The following is a 15,426-nucleotide window of genomic DNA, read 5'->3' as shown; positions in this document are numbered from 1 at the left end:
ACAACACCACCAATACACATTCACTTAATTCTAATCCAACAGTGGATGTGATGAGTCCGCATTACATACATCCTGGAGAGAATCCATCTTTGTGTTTGGTTTCACTGGTGTTGAATGCAAGAAATTATCATTCTTGGGCTAGGTCGATGAAGCGAGTTCTTGTGGTGAAGAACAAGTACAGTTTTGTTGATGGAAGTTTGCCTTTTTCTCAACTAGAAGCTGCTAATCAACTTTCTTGGAAACGCTGTAACGAAATGGTACTTTCTTGGATCTCACAGTCAGTTTCTCCTAATATCGCTCAAAGCATTTTATGGTTTGACAATGTTTCTGATGTTTGGAATAATTTGAGAGATCATTTTTCTCAAGGAGATACTTTAAAGATAGGAGAGTTGCAAGATGAGATTGCTGCTATAGTATAGGGTGATTTGTCTATCACAGATTATTTTACTAAGTTGCAGGTATTGTGGGAGGAATTTATTAATTTTCGTGTGATTCCAGCATGTAATTGTGGTCCTGATAGGAGCAGTAATGAGAATTGTGCAGCTGTAAAGAAAATAAAATTGTATCAAGATCAAGATTACATAATAAAGTTTCTTAGAGGCCTGAATGGAAATTATTCAGGGATTAAGTCTCAAATACTTATGCTGGAACCACTTCCTTCCATCACAAGGGTTTTTAGTATTGTGTTGCAACATGAAAGGCAGCTTCTAGGTGAACAATGTCATGGTTTAGGCAATATTCTTGAATCTAATGTCAATTTGGCTAGAGGACCAACAGGAGGAGGATTCAAGAAGCCTTATACAAAAGGCAAAAAGGTGTGTAGTTTTTGCAATAAGGAGAACCACACCGTGGATGAGTGTTATCGTAAGAATGGGTTTCCCCAAAACTTCAAATTCACCAAAAAGAAACTAGCTGTTAACATACAAATTGGAGATGGTGGTGATAATGGTACTCAGGAAGACATGTTTTTTCAGCAAGGAATTCAGACTCATGGAGAATCACAAGTTCAAATTCTTATGAGTTCCACGAATACAATAAATTCTGGAGCAATGACATTCACACCAGATCAATATAACAAGTTGGTGAGGTTGCTTGATCATACAGATTTCTCTAACAAAAATGTTAATTTTTCTTCTGTGAATGCAGTTACTACTAGTGATAGTTCTAAAGGACTATCAGGACAACCTTCTCAGCAGTTAGGCAACAACTTTGAAGGTAACAATTTTCTTCTTTGTTCTGTTGTAGCAAATGCTGCTGTTTGGATTATAGATTCTGGAGCTACAGACCATGTAGCTAGTACTTTAGATATGTTTACTTTTGTTAAGCATGTCAAACCTGTAGTTGTTTATTTGCCAAATGGGAATACAATTAATGTTTTTCAAAAAGGAGAAGTTAGATTAGGAAATGAATTAGTTCTTAAGGATGTGTTATATATACCTAATTTCCAGCATAATCTATTGTCAGTTAGTAAACTACTTGCTGATAATTCTTGTTCTTTAACTTTTATTGGAAATATGTGTGTATTCCAGGATCCTACAACTAAGAGGACGATTGGTACAGTTAAACAAGGACAAGGGTTGTACAAATTGAATTTAGGGTTGATAAAAGTTGATAATAATGTTTCTATTTCTAAGGTACAAACTGCTTCTCCATTGTGGCATTTTAGGCTAGGTCACTTGTCTCATGTACGTTTGAAACAATTATCTAGGGAACATTCTAGTATTGATCCTTTTTCAGATTTTCAGTGTTCTGTATGTCCTCTTACTAAACAAAAGCGTAAATCTTTTCCTGTATGCATGTCTCAATCTAAGCATTTCTCAATCTGTCCCGCAAAAATGAGATATTCATATATAATTCGAAGCTATATCAAGAATTTTGCTTAATCTTATATAGTTATGCAATGCAAATGCAGCACAAACTGTTATTATATTGATCTTGCAACGAGTATTTGAACATGCCCTTTCAATACGACTCCTTAAGGAAGAATGTATACGATTGAATTTTTTTTGAAATCATCTTAGATTTGCACCACAACATACCAATTAATTTATAATTTAACATTTTTCAAAAACAAAAATCTAATATTTTTTAAAGTGTCAATATTATTCATTAGTTTAATTGTTAATTTTAATCAATATGATTTCTAAAAACATAATAGTAAATTTAGATTTATTAATTGATATTTACCATTAAAATATAGTTTGATTAATATATTTATTATGCTATTAATTTACTTTTTTATAGTTTGCCTGATTTCTCGGTTCGAAGTTCATCTGATACCCTTAAGATGGATCCTCTCCTAACTAAAATTTTCTATAGGGGAGGATCCATCTAAATGGTGTCTAATGAATCTCGAACCAAAAAATCATACAAACTATATAAAAAAAACTAATAACATGTTATTAGTTTACTTTTAGTAAATGAACAAAACCATTTTTATTTAAGTGAAAGATATTAATTTGAGAAATAAAAAAAACTTTTCAAATGCATATTATCATGCTCTAATTCAAAAAGCTTATTAAATTAGTTTTCTTTCAAAATTGGAATTTAAATCCAAAATATACTTTCATAAACCCTTTTTTTAACCAAAGTAGTGCAAACCTCTAAAAAAACATCATCAAAACTTCTAATTTTATTTTGGCTTAATACATCATTTACCTCTGAACTTGTCTAAAAAGTTTGATTGGCTTCCTAAACTTTCAAAGTGTTCCGATAGCCTCTGAATTTGTATAAAATATTCAGTTAACCCCCTGAACTTGCATAAAATGTAATCAATTAATCACTCGGTCGTAAAAAAATAAGTAAAATGTGGAAGATGTATCCCACGCATCTTAGAATGTTATTACATAATTAAAAAATAGATTAAAAATAAAGTTATTACTTGATAACTATACAATTTATCTTCTCTAATATTAGAGCACCACTGCAGGTAAAGGCTATGCTTACTTTGTGTGTTTTCACCATTGGATTAATTTTCTAATCCATCATCCAATGGTGAAAACATATCAAGTAATGATACTTTGTCAAAAACAAAGTAACCATAGAAGGCACCCAATTGTGATCGTTTTACTTTTTTTAAGATATATATAATATATTTTTCGCATTTAACTTACTTTTTTACGACCGAATGATAATTAATTATATTTTATATAAATTCATGACAGCTATTGGTACATTTTAAAAGTTGAATTTAAATCAAGCTTTTTGGATGTATTAAGCCTTTTACTTCCAAACAATTGTGATTCATGTAGTATTAGTTGACACTGATTGTTTTATTTATTTTATTTTTATGGAATCACTTATTCTTTCTTTAATCATTATAGTAAGGTCCCATCTCATTCATTGTTTCCTTCGTCGTTATTTATAGTAATAAATAGTATTAGTGTGATACATATCCAATGCCTGCCAGCTGCAAATATCAAATCTTTTTATTTTATTTTCATGCTGCATTTCTTCTCTTTAGTGGATACCATGATCTTTAATTTCTTAATTTTTATTCTCACTTTCAGTGTTAAATATTTGATAATTTCACCAATATTTAAGTGGTTAAAGCCCCAAATCATTTAATCAACCACCTGTTATTTAAGTGGTTAAAGCCCCAAATCATTTATCATTAGAAAAAACTATTATAAAAAGCAAATAAAATGTGTCTAATCAAACACCTAATTCTCTCTTTAAAAATAAAAAGATAAACACGGGAAGAAAAATGAATAACTAAATACCTTTATATCTCGAGTTTATAGAAAGCTTTAATTTAAAAAATATATATATTTAAAGAGTGTCTGACAAGTCTCGAATTGAGAAATCGGATAAATTATAAAAAATCATTTGAACCGTAGATTTAATACATCTAAAAATAAAATAGGCTTAATGCTTCTCCAGCCCCCTCAACTTGTTCAAATTGGTCATTTTACCCCTCCGACTCATCGAATGTCTTATTTACCTCCTTAATTCCATAAAAATGATATTTATCACCCCCCTTAACTTGTCCAAATTTGTCATTTTACCCCTTCTGAATTCATCGAATATCCTATTTACCACCTTAACTCCATAAAAGTGGTATTTCTCACCACTTATGATCCAATTTACCCTCTTAACTCCATAAAAATGGTATTTCTTATCCCTTTATAGTAGTCAAAAAAGTTGAAAAGAGAAAGAACGAATAAAAAATACAAATAACAAGAACATTAATATAAACAAGTTAAATACATTATATGTAGGGATAATGTACCAAAATAGGCCTATGATTTTTGGGGAAGTATCAATTTAGGTTCCACTTACAAAATAGCATAAATATAGGTCTAACATTTAAAAAAAGTTATCAATTTAGGCTTCGATAATGGATTGTAGGGGTGAAAATACCACTTTTATGGAGTTAAGGGGGTAAATAGAACATTGTATGAGTTGAGGGAATAAATGGACAAGTTGAGGGGTGAGAAATACCACTTTTATAAAGTTAAGAGAGTAAATAGGACATTCGATGAGTTGAGGGGTAAAATGACCAATTTGAACAAGTTAAGGGGACTGGGGAAGCATTAGGCCAATAAAATAATAAAAAAATTGATATATTAAAGAATGAAATTAGAAGCTTAATACACTGATAGATCAAAAAAGAAGCTTAATACACCCAAATTCGGAATACTAGTTAAATCGATAAATCTAAAAACTATAAAAAAAAAAAAAAAAAAAAAAAAAAAAATCAATATTGGAAATTAAGTTTAGCATAATTTGAATAAATCAAAGAAAATAGTTTGTTTTATTTTCTTTTCAGGTTAGATAAATTGCCGCGTAGAACAAGTACAGCACATTCTTAGTTAATATAATATTTCCTGATGGCGAATTATATAGCAAATTGGTTGATGTTTCTAAAATGATGTGATTGTTATTATTTATTTATTTTTAAATTTGTCAAAAATATTAGACTAATTTTTCCAGTTGAACATACACATCGTAATCGAATGCTAGATTTGCGTTGTTTCATTTCTTAACCAGAAAAAAAGTAGAAATTTTGGCAAATTTGCAAAACTAATAGCTAGTTGTTGCTCAGATTACTGAAAATTGCAGAGAAGAAAAAGAAGATGAAGTTTGGGAAAGAATTCTCAGCTCAAATGGTTCCAGAATGGCAAGATGCATACATGGATTACAGCTCTCTCAAGACAATACTCAAAGATATTCTGGTTTTCAAACAAATGAAAACCACTCAATCTCCCATGACGCCATCCTCAAGAGCTTCTTCTTCTTCCTTGAGGAGAAGAGTAACTCTTTATAGAGCCTTCAGTGGCCTAACTAATCGGTATAGAAATTCAACAACCAACGAAGATGAAGCTATACTTATCAGTCCAGGAGATGAAGAAGAAGGTTGTTACCAGACTATGTTTCTTAATGCAGCCGATGAAGGTGGAGAGAAGGAGATTTTCTTCTTCAGGAAGCTTGATTTTGAGTTCAATAAAGTGATTAAGTTTTATAAGAAAAAGGTTAATCAAGTTATGGCTGAGGGAGATAACTTGAGCAGACAAATGAATGCCCTAATTGCACTTCGAATCAAGGTCGAGAAACCACATCTGGACCACGGAGGTGATATCAATGGAGTTTCTGCGATTTCGGAAGAATTGTCGAAGATGGAATTGGAAGTGATTCACGAAGCAGAAAATTCAGTAGAGGATAAGAGAGGAAGTGATGATGAAATTGAAAACCCCCAATCTGATATTCAAGGGTTTAGGCCGGCTTTATTGCAAGTTTTGGATCATGTGAGGATCAATGTTGAACCTGAAACTCCAGTCTCAACGATAAAGAATATTATCTCCAGTTCGCAATCCGATTTGTCCTACAGCAAGGAAGAATTGAGGAAAGCAGAGCAACTGATAACTCGAGCTTTTATCCAATTCCACCATAAGCTTCGCCTCATTAAAAGCTACTGGTAATGTCATTTTAAATCACAAGATGAAACTTTCATGTTCTATTTAGCTTAATTAATGTGAATTATTGATAATTGCAGCTTCTTGAATCAATTAGCATTCTCCAAGATTATGAAAAAATATGACAAGGTAACCATTGTTAATTTGTAATATTGAACTCTCAGCTGCAATTTTGGGTTCAATTGTACTAATTACTGTGAATATCCAGGTTACTTTGCGAAATGCATCAAAAACTTACCTTAATATGGTGGATAATTCATACATTGGAAGCTCTGAAGAGATCACTAAGCTCATGGAAAGGGTGGAGGCCACATTCATCAAACACTTTTCCAATGGAAATCGTCGTAGAGCGATGAAAGCTTTAAGACCAAAACATAAAAGGGAAAAACACAGAACCACGTTTTCACTTGGTAAATTTTTGTATCCATCTGGAGATTCAATTACATTGTTGATGAAGAGGTGAGAAATGATGTAATTAGAACTTGAATTCAATTCGCTCCTTGTTTACTTGTAGGTTTCTTATCAGGTTGCTCAGTAGCTCTTCTGATATCACTTATTCTTCTGATACATGCAAGAGATCTGATTAACAGTCAAGGAGGCCCCCAGTATATGGAAAACATCTTTCCATTATACTCGTAAGTCTTGGATTCGTGTTGAAATTTTCTTTTTCCTGTTTGGTTTTTCATAAAATACTTCTCAATCTTCACTGCAGATTATTCGGGTTCATAATCCTTCACATGCTCATGTATGCTGCAAATATTTACTTCTGGAAACGTTATCGGGTTAATTATGCATTCATATTTGGGTTCAAGAAAGGAACAGAATTGAACTATAAAGAAGTATTTCTTCTCAGTTCATGTCTTTCAGTAGTAACATTGGCTTGTGTGCTCTCGAATTTGGATATGGAGATGGATGAAAGAACACAAAGCTTTCAAGCAATTACTGAATTAGTCCCTCTAGGCCTTTTGGTGGTAATATATCGATACTCAAATGCTATAATCATATTCCATTGATCAAGTATATGTTTTCCTTTTACACCTAATGTGTGGAACCATTGCAGCTTGTGCTTCTTATAACATTCTGTCCTTTCAATATCATATACCGGTCGAGTCGCTTCTTCTTCATCCAATGTGCTTTTCATTGTCTTCTTGCTCCTCTTTATAAGGTGATTGACTAATACTTCCAAATTGTAAGATTAGTCTTCAGTCAGAAATGGATGTCATTTTTGTTGAATAATACCTGCAGGTTACCCTGCCAGATTTCTTCTTGGCAGATCAACTTACGAGTCAGGTGCACGCTTTCAGGAATTTGGAATTTTACGTTTGCTACTACGGTTGGGGAGATTTCAAACGAAGATCAAACGAATGCAGAACAAGCCACGTTTTCGAAATCTTTTACTTCATTGTAGCAATTGTACCATACTGGACTCGTTTCCTTCAGGTGCATACAACTTCATTGACAGTATCTAACTTCTTTTCTTTTCTCTTTCTATGCTGCTGATTGGAGTGTATATCATATTTTAGTGCCTTCGCCGCTTGTTCGAAGAAAAAGATGCAATGCAAGCATATAATTCAATAAAATACTTGTCAACAATTGTAGCAGTAGCCATGAAGACAAGCTATGAATTGAAAAAGACAGGAAATTGGTTGATTTTGGCAGCAGTTTCTTCAGCATTTGCAACCATTATTAGTACATATTGGGACATAGTAGTAGACTGGGGTCTTCTGCGACGAAATTCTAAAAATCCATGGTTAAGAGATAAGCTCGTTATACCAAACAAAAGTGTTTACTTCATAGCAATGGTAACACTAACACAACACAAATAAATGATGTTTTTGTTAGCATTAGTCATTAAAAGGAACAATAATGTCTGTGATAAATGGCAGGGGTTGAACATGGTGTTAAGGCTAGCTTGGATGCAGACAGTGTTGGGATTTACACAAGCACCTTTCCTGCACAGGACAGCAATGAGTGCAATTGTTGCTTGTCTGGAGATAATCAGGCGTGGAATATGGAATTTCTTCAGGTATGCCTATGAACTAAAAGAAAAATCAATAACTAATGAGAAATCAACGGTATAGATGGTCTAATTGGTAGAATTTATAATGATCAGGTTGGAAAATGAGCACCTGAACAATGTGGGAAAATATAGGGCATTTAATTCAGTACCTTTGCCCTTTTGTTATGATGAAGATGAAAACAAGGGTTTGTGAGCATCCACAGCAAAGTCAGACCCCATGAGTTTTCTTTTGTAACAAAGAGTGACAGTTTTTGTTTCCCCAATTCATTCAATTGCTTCCATCGATAAATTTATATTCTTTTCTTCTTTACTTTAAGGGTTATGTATCCCAAATGAATGCTTATTAATAGGTGGAAGTAATCAATCATTGTATTATAATCCATGGAAAACCAAAAGAAATATCAGTTCAGCAAGTTAATTGGCCATTTGCCGATATGAAAGAAAGTCCAAAGCTTCTTAATTTGTTATGTTTCTTAAATAAAACTCGTTTGACATTTGTTCCTTTGCAGCATTACGGAAATTTAGCCAACCCCGGCATGCCTAATACATTAAAGTTCAATCCCCTTACTTGATATAATAATCCAATTGATAATCTGAATTTAAAGAACATCGTAAAGGATATGTATGAGGGAGCGTGCAGTGTTGGGAAGACTGAAAAGTTCTCTATTACGATTGGAATACATCAAGGTTCCGCACTTAGCTCATTTCTTTTTGCCATCGTTATGGATGAATTAATGAGTTCAATTCAAGATGGTATACCATGGTGTATATTGTTTGCAGATGATATTGTGTTGGTTGATGAGACGAAAGAAGACGTGGAGAGGAAGTTGGAACTATGGAGACAAACTTTGAAATTTAGAGACTTTAAGTTGAGCCGAAGTAAGACAGAATATTTGGCGTGTAAGTTTAGCGGCGATAGGAGTATGGAGGCAGGGACGATCACCCTGGATGGGAGAGTTGTACAGAGCTCGGATTGCTTCCGATATTTAGGGTCTATTATTCAAACAGATGGAGAAATAAATGGAGATGTTGCTCATAGGATTAAATCGAGTTGGTCGAAGTGGAAGAGTGCTACGGGTTTCCTCTGTGACCCCGGCATGCCTAATAGATTGAAGAGAAAATTCTTCCACATGACAATTAGACCTGCATTGTTATATGGTACGGAGAGTGTTGGGCAGTGAAACGCTGTCACATTCATAAGATGATGCATATGTTAAGATGGATGTGTGGTCATACGAGAAAGGATCGGCTGAGTAATGAAATAATTAAGACAAAAGTAGGGGTTACATCTATTGAGTATAAAATGAAGGAAAACCGATTAAGGTGGTTTGCAATGTAAGACGAAGAGCGCTTGATGCACCGATTAAGAGGGTTGAAGAGTGGCAAAGGGATGTAATAGTGAGGGGTAGGGGAAGACCTAAGCAAACTTGGAAGATGGTAATCGAAAGTGATATGAGTTTATTAAGAATTGTGGAAAATATGATAGTGGATAGGAATGAGTGGAGGGAGAGAATTTATGTCGCTGACACGATTTGATTTCACGGTTTTATATGATGATTCAAGTTAGCCGATCCCGAATCATTTCGGGACTAAGGCTTTGTTGTTGATGTATAGTTATTGAAAATAGATCAATGAACTACTGATCTCAAAGTGACCAATTGACATGAATTTATATAAAGTGAAGTGATAGGTGCTTTAATTACTTCAATTCTCCACCCACTTCCTCTATAATGGAAAGTATACTTGCTATTATTGGAGTGGTCAACTAGATTTTTATGTTATCAATGTTGATGGATTTTTGTATCTAGTTTTAAAGTTTAAGGGACATAAAGCTAGGGGCCATGATGTGAAATGTACCCCCATAATAGGATAAATTATAAAACTAAATCAAATGGAATGCATATTTACTTATTTAATCTATTTACTGAACTTGCTACATATCTAAACTGTTTTTGTGTGACTTTTCCATAATACCCTCAATATTTACGCGCGTCTGTCTCCCTCCCGTCTGACTTCAGAGATTCGATAATATGCGAAGCCTGCGAAGCTAATCGATGGGTTTACTTAATGAATTTAATTAGCATATGCGAAGCCTGCGAAGCTAATGTTTGGTTTACTTGGTGAATTTAATTAGCATATACGAAGCCTGGATGTGTTTTGAAGCTAATTCGCGAAGTGGTATATAACAAAAAATGTCAAACAACAACGGATTATAACATTAAAATCATAACATTATCAAAATTTACGATAAAATTGCCACAATAACAACATTAAAATCATAACATTATCAAAATTTACAACAAGATTGCCACAATAAAGTCCTAACAAATCACTTAAAGTGAACCTGACTAATCTGGACGGAAATTTCTCTCTCTATAGGAAGTCCAGACCTTTTGGGATGAGAAATGGAAGTTCAGACCTTTTGGGATGGACGTGTCCCATGGTGCACATCAAGATTGGCACAATCCCTCCTAACCAATAATTTCAAAGTGAATGTGCCAATCTTGAGGAAAAATTTTCCCTATACAGGAAGCAAAGTCATCTCCCCTGCATCCGAGGACACCGCCTTCCAGAAAGGGATGTTATGTAATCAACCACTTTCAGGAAAAATTAATCGTGTTAGGCAGGGAAAAAGACAATTTTGGCTTCGCGAAATGAGAATTAACGAAGCATGCGAATGTAAATGTGCAGGGAAAGAGATGATTTTACTTCGCTAATCGATGTTTTCGCGAAGTTTGCGAGGTCTTAAACGTGACGATCTACGTCGCATATCGATGCTTTCGCGAAGTCTGCAAGTGAAATCATGAACTTTTCTACTCGCAGACTTCGCGAACTAATCGATTCGCGAAGTAGATCGTCACGTTTCAGGCTCTTTCTCTTCGCATATCTTCACGAAATCATCGACTACACGAAGTGTATTCATGGAAAAACGCATAAAAATAACAGATACTTACATTTTTCGCGCCTTTCACCCTTAAAAGCGACAATAACAATATAATAAACTGGGAAAAACGATGGAAATAATGTAGAATAACCATTTCTTTGATGGTAACAAGAAGAAAAAATCAAGTAACGAGCAAGAGCAGGAAGATAAAAAACCATGGCTTCACTTTCTAGGATTAGGAAGTTGCAGAATCAAGAGATGAAGAGAGGAAAAAGAAAAATACATTATGATTTGGAGAAATTGTGCAGATTTCGTGCAATTTAAAGAAAGATAGAAGATCAAAAGTCTTGGAATTATTAATGGAGGAGCCAACAGCCATTTCGCGCACCCAAGGAGAAGAGGGGAGAGAACGTTCGCGTAAGGGGGAAGTGGGAAGGTTAGGGGTATTATGGGAAAGTCACACAAAATCAGTCTAAATATGTAGTAGGCTGAGTAAATGGGTTAAATATGTAAATGGGCTTCCCATTTTACCCATTTTCGTAATTTACCCCAATAATAACTAATCAACATAATATCAGCCCAAGAATGAACAAAAAAAAAATAACAATATTCACCCAAGCCAAAGACAAATATTTGCAATTTTTATAATTTACCAGCTTATAACGTTAGGCAACAAGTACTGCAAACTTCTGCAGCAGACATTATTCCTTCAAACTGTTTTTCCTGTAAAGAAACAAAGAGGAAGAGGAAGTGTACACTACCCTACCAAAACATTGCAAGGTGTTACACAGAATGCACATCATCTTCATCAGACTCTTCTCCCTTATGTCGTATAGGTGGCGAGTTTGAACCCGAGTTTTCAGCTGTCACAGCACCAGTACTTTCATCATCCTGATTCTTGAAAAGAAATGAAATCGACAGTGGATTATAGGTGGAACTTGCTTTTTGAAGGCCTCGGATTGCTTTCATTGCAGCGAGCGTACTTCGGTATATATCCATAGTGTCATTCCTTGGAGTTGAGGTCTCAGGAGACGTATTTGTTAGCTTATTCATCCGTGGATCAGACTGCTTTTGTACCGAACTCAAAGGCTCAATGACTTCAGCCTGCAACGGAAATAGGAGCTCGAGATTTGCCTCGCATTCATGGACTAGCCTTGTCAGAGGTTCTGTAGTAAAAAAAGGCTGACGAAGGGCAAGTTGGGTAAAAGGTAAGCGCAACAATTCTCCTGTTCGTTTATCGTACTTCTTCAAAATTTTAAGTAGTCCTGTAGAAAAATGAATATGGTATTAGGAACAGGAAGGAAATCATATTCCAAATGGTGATATTAAATTGAGGAACATGAGATCACTTAGATTTAGTTAGAATACCTGCAAAGTTCAAGGAGCTATAATTTTTGAGAAGCACCATCTCCCCGTGGATGGTCACCAAGTCTTTACGAATGTCCATCATTTCTTCACTGAATTCACTTTCTGATGTGAAAACACCATTCTTACTGCTTTGTTCTTTAAGAAACTCAATTCTCTCTTTCAATTCCTGATATAATTTCAAATATCAATAGATTGAAAAGAAGGGAGACACGGTGAAAGGTGCATAATTGGTGTTGTGGGATACATCTAAGAACCAAAAAGAGACGAGTAAACGAACAAGAAGAACATAGTTCATGTGGTTTGCTAAATGGATATATACTTCCACGGCAAAGTTGTTGGGGAATACATATGGTTTTACAGGACTGAGATCAATCCGACGTACATCTGATCTTAACTGAAGACACTTACCAACATTGTTCTTATCTAACCGGAGGCAAAATACACAGCTAAACTACGTAAGTGCTGTACTGATTAAATTCAACATATGCTTGACAATTGTGTAACTATTTCACAGGACATGAATAAAATATACGAAAATACGCAGGGGATTCCTCAGTGGCTACTGCAGGCTCCCAAAATGGTGATTTTTCATCTATGCAATTAACCATGGTATAAACCCCCTACTAATAAAAATGAAACATTATATGAGCAAATATTACAGAATATTGAATCGTACTTGGGCAGCAAAAATCATTTTTCCCCTTTTCCATTTGAAGGATACAAACTAGAAAGTATTTCATCACTGAGACGAGTGACCACCCAAAAGAGAACAATCGAAGAGGGAAGTTAGAGAGGATGAGAGAAACTTTGTTAAATAAACAATTTTAAGAGTACATGCACTAGTTTGGCAAATAACTTGCCGCAAGTCCTTGAATCAAAACACAAGGACATTATATCACATCTAGTCCACAAATTTTATAAATAATGATGCCATATATGGAGCATGGCTGACAGTACAAGTTCATCAAATTAAAGATTATTCATAACATGTTATGAAGATTGAGTTACCAAACATATGATGAATAAACATACTACTTAAAAGTTACAACCTTTTATCCGGACATTGTACTCGTCATGTGTGTTCTACTAAGCTGCTACAGTTCTACTGTGTTCTATTAAGTCACTTGAGTTGTATTTTCTCACACATTAAGGACTTGATCCAATCTTAATGATCAAAAAAGTAGACTTGAAAGATTCCAAGAGAAGTATAGGAATAGCGTGTTTTTTCACATAAAAATATCCCCATAAAAACTTGGCACACATTTAATAAAAAAACTATACACCATTTAATAAAAACTATACACCATTATTGATGTCAATTGAACTCCAATTCTAGGCTATCTGGTAAATGATTTTTACTAGATATCATCATGGCTATATTCGCTCGTGGACAACTATTTAAAACACCAAAATATATCAAAAAGATTGAGTGCACATCATACTAAAATTTGAAAAGTCTAAAAAAGAATTTGCACATTCAATATGCAAGGAACTGAACTCAATGGCTCACTGAGGCCAGGGTGAATATACAAGCAGCAACATGAAGTATCACAAGGATCCTTCAGATTGGCATCTTTACAACACTTCAAGCAATACAACCGACTGCTTCACCAAGCTGGAAGGAAGGGTGGAAAGTTCTAAGATCTAATGTTATGTAATGCAAAATAAACCTGCTTAACACTCTTAATGCAAAGTGACAGATGAAACTCTATTTTTCAGAAACTCAACATTGAGCATATCTAAGTCTGAAAAAACCATGACTCTATAACTGCTACACTTATTAGAGTGTGCACGGATTTCAACCCAATCTACAGCCATTACTTTTCTCCAGTTAGGATTCATCTTCCCTGGCTGGCATATCAAAGTTTCATGTTTACCATCTCCTCAGCCTCTTAGTTATTTCAAGGACCAAGACAATGCATAGCAAAATCATCTGGTTTAATTGTATGAATCCTTTTCACCAACTGCACTTACCTCATCAAATTTGCCTTTCATACTCTCATTCTAACCCCATCCAATTCCCCAACTGATTCAAAAGATCCACTAATGAAAGAATTTGACAACCTTTTGTCCACAAAACTATGCTTACTTACCATGCTTCGGCAGGTTCTCATAAAATCCCCTAATTCAAAAGGCAAATTTTCCTTCATTCGATCATGTTCTAATTCAATGATCAGCCCTCTTTATGGCTTAAGCAACTTACTACAATTACAATTAGAACTAGAGAAGGAATCACTTTCACTTACCTCAAGGAGTAGCTAATCTCACAATATCAGTAAATACACATTTCATATCTAGGAAGATTAAGATTCAATGTTCCACAATCAAAAGAAGATCAAACAACATAAATTAACAGCTCTAATCAATATTAAACAGAAACCCACTGAAAATTAGGGGGAAAAAATATAGGCAAGAAAAAGAACCTGAAAACGGATTATAAACTCTTCCTCCTTATCAACATAAAAATCATTGAACTTGTCAAGCTCTTCATTCAAAATTCTAATAAACCACTCTTGAAAAAACAGCAGGGAGCCATTTGGGACAGCGTCAGGAAAAGGCGGGAGGTGTTGATTAAGAAGAAAAGCAGGGTCGAGAGAGAAAGAAGGGAATTGCTTGAGGATCTTCTTAAGGGGTTTATAGCAGAGAAACTTGTCCCTCCACTCAGGCAGGGTTTCTTCGAGGTGGGTCTTGAACTCCTTCCCAAATTTCATATCTAATGGGTTAAAGTAATCGCATTTTCATGATTATCTGTATCTGGGTTTGGGTAATTTAGTGTGTGCATATCGGAATCGTTGAAACGGCGAGGAAATCAAAAGTGTGAAGATATGGACAAAGGATTCGAGAAGGGCGACGAGAAATGGAATTTGGAATACAAATAAATAGATGTGGATAGGAACAATTTTAACTCTGTATTGCAGGCTTTATTATTCTACTCATGAATTTTCACGGGATTTAAAAATATATATATATAATTTAAATTGTTTGAATGAATCATTTTAATTTATGTTTATGTAAATGGATGAATATTAAATTATTTTTCAATAATATTTGTATTTTATTGAGATTGAGATTGATATAATATTTTTTAAATTTTTGTTAATAAATTTCTCGGATGTTTTTTTTTAATCAATAACTCAACTTCATTAATCAAATAGGAGACAATTCCTTGTAAATTACATCATCAAGCCATTAAGGTAAAATAGTTAATTCAAAATCGTTAGTATTAGACCGAGCGCATC

General features: G+C 34.3%; 2 protein-coding genes across 2 annotated transcripts; one reads left to right on the top strand and one right to left on the bottom strand.

Annotated features, from left to right (window-relative positions):
* Positions 1 to 4,824: 4,824 nt before the first annotated feature.
* LOC136209059 (phosphate transporter PHO1 homolog 9) lies at positions 4,825 to 8,397 on the top strand. Its single transcript, XM_066000414.1, has 10 exons — positions 4,825 to 5,917; positions 5,996 to 6,044; positions 6,124 to 6,325; positions 6,430 to 6,550; positions 6,628 to 6,886; positions 6,976 to 7,080; positions 7,161 to 7,355; positions 7,439 to 7,717; positions 7,802 to 7,941; positions 8,029 to 8,397. Exons 1-10 carry the CDS (start codon positions 5,079 to 5,081, stop codon positions 8,126 to 8,128), a joined length of 2,289 nt encoding a protein of 762 aa, XP_065856486.1. The 5' UTR covers positions 4,825 to 5,078; the 3' UTR covers positions 8,129 to 8,397.
* Positions 8,398 to 11,436: 3,039 nt separating this feature from the next.
* Positions 11,437 to 15,099, bottom strand: LOC136209049 (SPX domain-containing protein 4). The gene is made up of 3 exons (XM_066000403.1): positions 14,611 to 15,099; positions 12,188 to 12,353; positions 11,437 to 12,084 (listed from the first exon to the last, which is right to left on the bottom strand). Exons 1-3 carry the CDS (start codon positions 14,896 to 14,898, stop codon positions 11,603 to 11,605), a joined length of 936 nt encoding a protein of 311 aa, XP_065856475.1. The 5' UTR covers positions 14,899 to 15,099; the 3' UTR covers positions 11,437 to 11,602.
* Between the last annotated feature and the right edge of the window lie 327 nt (positions 15,100 to 15,426).

This window comes from Euphorbia lathyris, chromosome 1, assembly GCF_963576675.1.
Source record: "Euphorbia lathyris chromosome 1, ddEupLath1.1, whole genome shotgun sequence".
Lineage (NCBI taxonomy): Eukaryota > Viridiplantae > Streptophyta > Magnoliopsida > Malpighiales > Euphorbiaceae > Euphorbia > Euphorbia lathyris.
Note: the sequence above shows the minus strand (reverse complement) of the source record. Positions and strands in the feature narration are given on the sequence as shown.